The sequence below is a fragment of the Juglans microcarpa x Juglans regia genome, chromosome 8D, assembly GCF_004785595.1.
Source record: "Juglans microcarpa x Juglans regia isolate MS1-56 chromosome 8D, Jm3101_v1.0, whole genome shotgun sequence".
In the NCBI taxonomy this organism is placed as follows: Eukaryota; Viridiplantae; Streptophyta; class Magnoliopsida; order Fagales; family Juglandaceae; genus Juglans; species Juglans microcarpa x Juglans regia.
Window position 1 is genome coordinate 24652654 of NC_054608.1, and position 5468 is coordinate 24658121.

The 5468-nt window shown below is 35.1% G+C and overlaps 1 protein-coding gene across 2 annotated transcripts; it reads right to left on the reverse strand.

The window, feature by feature from the left end:
- Positions 1-1039: 1039 nt before the first annotated feature.
- On the reverse strand, positions 1040-2888 carry LOC121242016 (UPF0481 protein At3g47200-like). 2 transcript variants are annotated; one of them, XM_041139899.1, is made up of 2 exons: positions 1928-2888; positions 1040-1807 (listed from the first exon to the last, which is right to left on the reverse strand). In XM_041139899.1, the coding sequence occupies exons 1-2, from the start codon at positions 2769-2771 to the stop codon at positions 1365-1367; spliced, it is 1287 nt and encodes a 428-aa protein (XP_040995833.1). In that variant the 5' UTR covers positions 2772-2888; the 3' UTR covers positions 1040-1364. The 2 variants fall into 2 exon arrangements, with proteins under 2 accessions (XP_040995833.1, XP_040995832.1); XM_041139898.1 differs by having other exon boundaries at positions 1040-2885.
- Between the last annotated feature and the right edge of the window lie 2580 nt (positions 2889-5468).

Below are 5468 nucleotides of genomic sequence, written 5' to 3' on the forward strand. Positions count from 1 at the left end.
TTTAAATGCAGCACACCAAAAAATTGAGCAGATGAAGTCGAGACAGTAGGAGTTGGAGTCTCTCTTATCGCGATAGTCTAATTTAGAGACGTGTTCGCAAGAGCGACAAAGGGACCAAGAGGAGAGAATACGTATTGAAGACATTATTAGTTGTTATACTTATGGTGTAATATGATACAATTTGTAGGCTTTTTAATTTTATGAAATTACTATTTCTGATCAGAATGTTCGAATGTAACAAATGTTCGAACATGGCTTCACGTTCAAACCAACGTTCGAACAAAATACCACCGAATTCAACAAATCGTTCAAACGTTTCCACGCACAAACGATCTAAACGTTCGAATGATTAGAATAGATACATTTGAATGACAACCCAACATTCGAACTTTAAAAATTGTATTTTCGAATGCTTCTCCATTAACATTTGAATGCTACACAATGTCTCTGAGCAAACGTTTGTTACGTTTGAACGTAAATATTAATCGTGCGAAGCAAAAACAATGAACGTCTATTTTTTTACATTCGAATGGTAATTTGCCGGGTTAACATTCGAACGTCGACTTTGACATGCGAACGTTACTTTCTGTGATGAATTTTAATTGTCACAAAAAAAATCACGTTCGAACGTTATATCTCACGGAAGACTTCCAACTTTCACAAAAAGTTTTTTTTTGCGACGGTTGAACAGTAAACCATTACAAAAATCTTTTTTGTAACGCCTTTCAGGTGACGGTCTCATTGTGACGGTTTGCTTATTTTTTGTGACGCTTTTGTCTGTTACAAAATCCAAAATCTGTTTTAGTGTAGAGAAAATAATGGCAACACAATATTTAATCAACGATACTAATTAGTATTGATTGATTTATACAATAAACTAACTACGGTTGAGAATAAGTCATATTACCATACTTACTAGAATATTATGAATATCTTCTAGGTGTGGTAATATTCTAACTGTTGCGAATAGTCTTTTGCAACGAAAAATAGATAATTTAAAATGATTTTTTCCAAACAAAAAGCTATTCAATTAGCCCTTTCATCTCAAACACATTACTACAAATTATCTCTTACAACCAGCCCCAACTTATTATACGCGCATAAGAACACCAAAACCGAAGGAAAAAAAAAAAATACTAAAACAATGATTTGGTCTGGAAAGAATGACCTTATGTGAAATAATGACAAGAGTGAAGCTCTGAAGGGTTCTTTCTGTAGGTGGAAACAACGGCCTAAGCCCTGAGCCAAAGAGGCCATGCATGCATGCCCATTATATATAGCTAACAGGATGATGATGATGGATACATGGAGATGGCAAAGGAAACATAATACAGATTCATTCTTGTCATTACCTTAATTTCCACTCATAAGTTTTGTGTAAATTTCTTGCAAAAATCATCGCAATGGTCAGGGGAGAATACTGCAAACCAAGTCTGAGTGGTACCCAGGAAAAGCGCAAACAATGCAGCCAAAGAAGCGAAGCCCGTCCAGGAGGTGCGGAAATGATAGTGAAAGAACTCAGCTGTGAATCTCATCCAAGTGTTGTCGTAGCATTCCTGAATCTGGTACTTGACATCCTTGTATGCCTTGAGGTCTGGCACCAAGTCTGTCCCTATCTCATTGAATAGCTGAGCAACTTCCTCGTCGCTGCCGAGGAAGTTGTACAGCACTCGCGCTTTTCTCAGGTCCTTGACGTCGCTGGCTTCATCGATGAGCGAGTCGAGGAAGGATATGTAGGAGGTGACGCCGAAGTCGTTGTAGAAGTCCAGACACATTTCGTAGGCTATCATGTTCAAGAACTTTGGCCCTGTCGAGTCATCTACAATCATGGGTGGGAGCGAAATGTGTCCTGGGTACAAATTGAAGTACTTTCCTGGCAACAAATTAATCCATTTTCTAGCGAAAGATATACTTCTCAAGTAATTACCAGTTTTAATACAACTCCTTTTCACGATGATTCCTGCTGCTTTAAGCTCCTGCAAATTGCGGTAGGATTGCCATTCTGGGTCCTTTCGTTCTATTTTGCTGTTCTTAGTGTGTGTCTGATCCCCTGGCGGGCCCAAGAGGCTTGTCCTCAGAAGATCCAAAAGATGGGTCGGCGGCGGCTCTGAATCCTCTGATCTTTCTCCATTTCCTGATAATTGCTGACCACCCTCTAGTAACATGTTGTGGTTTCCTTTAATGAAATTCTGAATCGAACTCCTGAACTTGCCTCTCATCTTGCTTAGACTCATCAACGACTCCAGGAGACGATACGGAAGTTGATTCTCCAGCAGGAACAAATCCTGTTGGCAGAAGGCTACGCTGTCGTCTTTTATATTCTTCTCTTTGAACTTGTTGTTAACAGCGTAGTATATGTATTGCAGTACTGCGCAGCCGTCCACGAACAGTATCCAGGCGAGGGAGCCATTATCGTAGGGCTTCGTCAACGCTTCCTCGAAGCATTCCCTGAGTTCCTTGATTTCCTGCTCGATTTTCTTGTATAAATCGTCTATATTTACGTTCTCGCAACTTTCTGTAACAAAATCTTTGGTCAATCTGAGCTTGTATTTCTCTCCCAACCGGTACCTTTCCTTGCCATGATGGATGGGACCCAAAGATACCACTCTTGGCTCGTAATACTTTGCAAAATTCTTGTTATCACGGAGCAAGAAGATAACCTGCTGCAGCTTTGGTGTTGGCGCCGTTTGGGGTTGATTTTCCGCATTTTCTCCGGCCGCCATTACCGTTTCGAACCTTTCCTTCATGCAAGGTGTCGACGTTCCGGCCATAGCAAGCTTGCATGCGCTCAACAACACAATAAAAAGTTTGAGAGATCTGGTTTGACGAATTTAGGAGTGTTTCTATTATTCGAAATTATTAAGTACTACTTTGTTGATCAAATGCACCGAGAGAAGTACTATATATAGTTACAAATTTTTTTTATAAAAATAAATTCATAAATTGACATGAACTATGTGATATATTAATATATTTGCTTTACAATAAAAATAATTTTATAATTTGACGTATCACATCAAATTACATCAATTTATAAATTTATTTTTAAATATGAAATTTCTTTATAGTTAAAATATTTCTCCTTCACTAAAGCAACCGTACGAATTTAATATAAAATTAGTATATTGGTAAACATATCTAAAAGAAATTCAAGCAGCTTGCCTAATAATTTATTTACACTTTTCGGAATATTAAATTATCCATTGATTGTGTTGTCTTTATCCATCAAAGAAGATAGGTATCAAGTGCATGCATGTAATCTCATGGAAGCCTTTCAATTTGATCAGCATGAAATTCTTGCTAGAGCTAAACATGAATTTCATGTAATTTCATGCCAAGTGCATGCATGCATGCATGTAATTTATTGCTGAGTCTTGAAAAAATATAGAAAGATTGAAAAATATATTGCTGAGTCTTGCATTTTGTTTTTTTGTTTATAATTTATTTGGACGAATCTGCAAACACAAACATTAATTAATGATTAATAAATATTACCATAACACTCATTATAATTGTATATGGAAAATGATTAATCTGTAACTCTTATTCAACTCTCTTACAATTCTTTCTGAAATGAATAATACTCTTGTAAAATTGAAATTTCATTTATAATAAAATTGAATGTTTTGCATTGGTTGATTGTGAAATGAATTGTAAAAAAATTATAAATATATCATTACCTTCTTTAAGAAATTCTATTTGCAGTTCTGAGTGAGGGACTGCGTGTGCACTCCCATTAATGAATGGGAGTAAAAGGAAAAAAATCATTTTAAAAATGATATTATTATAATTTTAATTTTTTTAAACATAATTGTATAGGCTTGTATGAGCAATCTCCTTTTGGAGACCGTATGTAGACTAATATGCTTCATAGCAATATTATAGAGTATAGAGTCTAGGCTCTATGAACGATTAAGATCTCTTAAGATTTTTATTCTAATTAGTTATGATAGAATGATGAAAGGGAAACTTGATCGGAGACATTATGAATTGAACCAATTCTCCTTTTATATAACAAAGGCTTAAAATACATATATATATATATATGTATGTATGTATGTGTCATGTGTGTGTGTGAAAAAGCTTTTGTAAAATACATATATATATATATATATATATGTATGTATGTATGTATGTGTCATGTGTGTGTGTGAAAAAGCTTTTGTGTAGACTACAAGTTTGGCACAAATTCTTTTAAGATTAAAGAATTAATTTGAAGCACGCAAGCATGCATGCATGATCAACTTGTGAAAATTCTAGCATGAGATGCGTAATTTGTGGAGCAGTTAATTTTTAATTGTTTTTAGATGCTTGATTTGTCACTTTAATTATCTTTAATCACATGACAAGATTGGGGTTGCTTTTGTTTCATATTAATGTAGGGCCAATCAAAGAAGTTTGCGCGAATGGGATGCTGCAGGCCATGCATGGATTAAAACGGAGTAAAATAGATGGGTACACAGTAAAAGAGAGATTCAAGGTTTTTTTTTTTTTTTTTTTTTTTTTTTCTTTTCTGGCTTGGTTTGGCTCCAACCGAGGATTGTGAACAACGAAAGAAACTGGCCGGGATATGAATATTGAAATTTGGAGAACGATGGAGATTGGAGATTGGAGAATCAGCGCCATATGTACAAGGCGTAGGCGAATAGTCTATTTGTCTCCAGGATTATGTCTTCTAATGTGGGACTATCAAGTATCAAGTCAATAATGTGAGACTATCAAGTCAATCAACATTATGAAATAAGACCGACTTATTAATTGAAATTGGGATCATATCAATTATGTCTCTTGAAATACCCATTTTCTCATTAATAAACACTACAACATAAATAAGTTTTTGTGACTGCCCAAACCGTCACAGAAAAAACATTTTCTATGACGGTTTGTTTTCTAAAGGCAGCCGAGAAATTGCATTATGTTCGAACGTATACATATTTATGTTCGAACATGCCCTGGATATTCAAACGTTGAGGCTATTTACGTGCAAACGTGAAAATTTTTGGTGCCAACGTTCGAACATTAGTGATTCACGTTCGAACGTTAATTGATTTAATATTAAAGTTGGATATTTCAAATTAAAAAAGATTAAGAATTGAAGTGCAGTGATTTAATATTAAAGTTTGATAAGTTAACATTAAAAAGATTGAGAATTGAAATTAAAAAACAGTAGATATATTAAATAATATTGTTCATTACATATGATAAAAATAAAGTAAAAAACATGATAAAATTTTGTAAACAACATGATAAAAGTGAAAAATACTCAGCACGAGTTGTTTACATATTTATTAAAATCGTCAGTCAATGTGTTGACCTTTGTGTTTAGGATATCTATCCGATGGACAACATCAATGACAAAATCGGGGACACAATGTTCTACTGACGTGATCTGTCGGTCGATGTGCGCAGTAATATATGAGACCATCGTATCAACCCAAGCAGGCCATGCATCGAACCAAGCAGGCCGC

What these genes read in the sequence shown, in the direction of transcription:
- LOC121242016 (XM_041139898.1), bottom strand. Translation starts at nt 2,771, where the DNA reads ATGGCCGGAACGTCGACACCTTGCATGAAGGAAAGGTTCGAAACGGTA.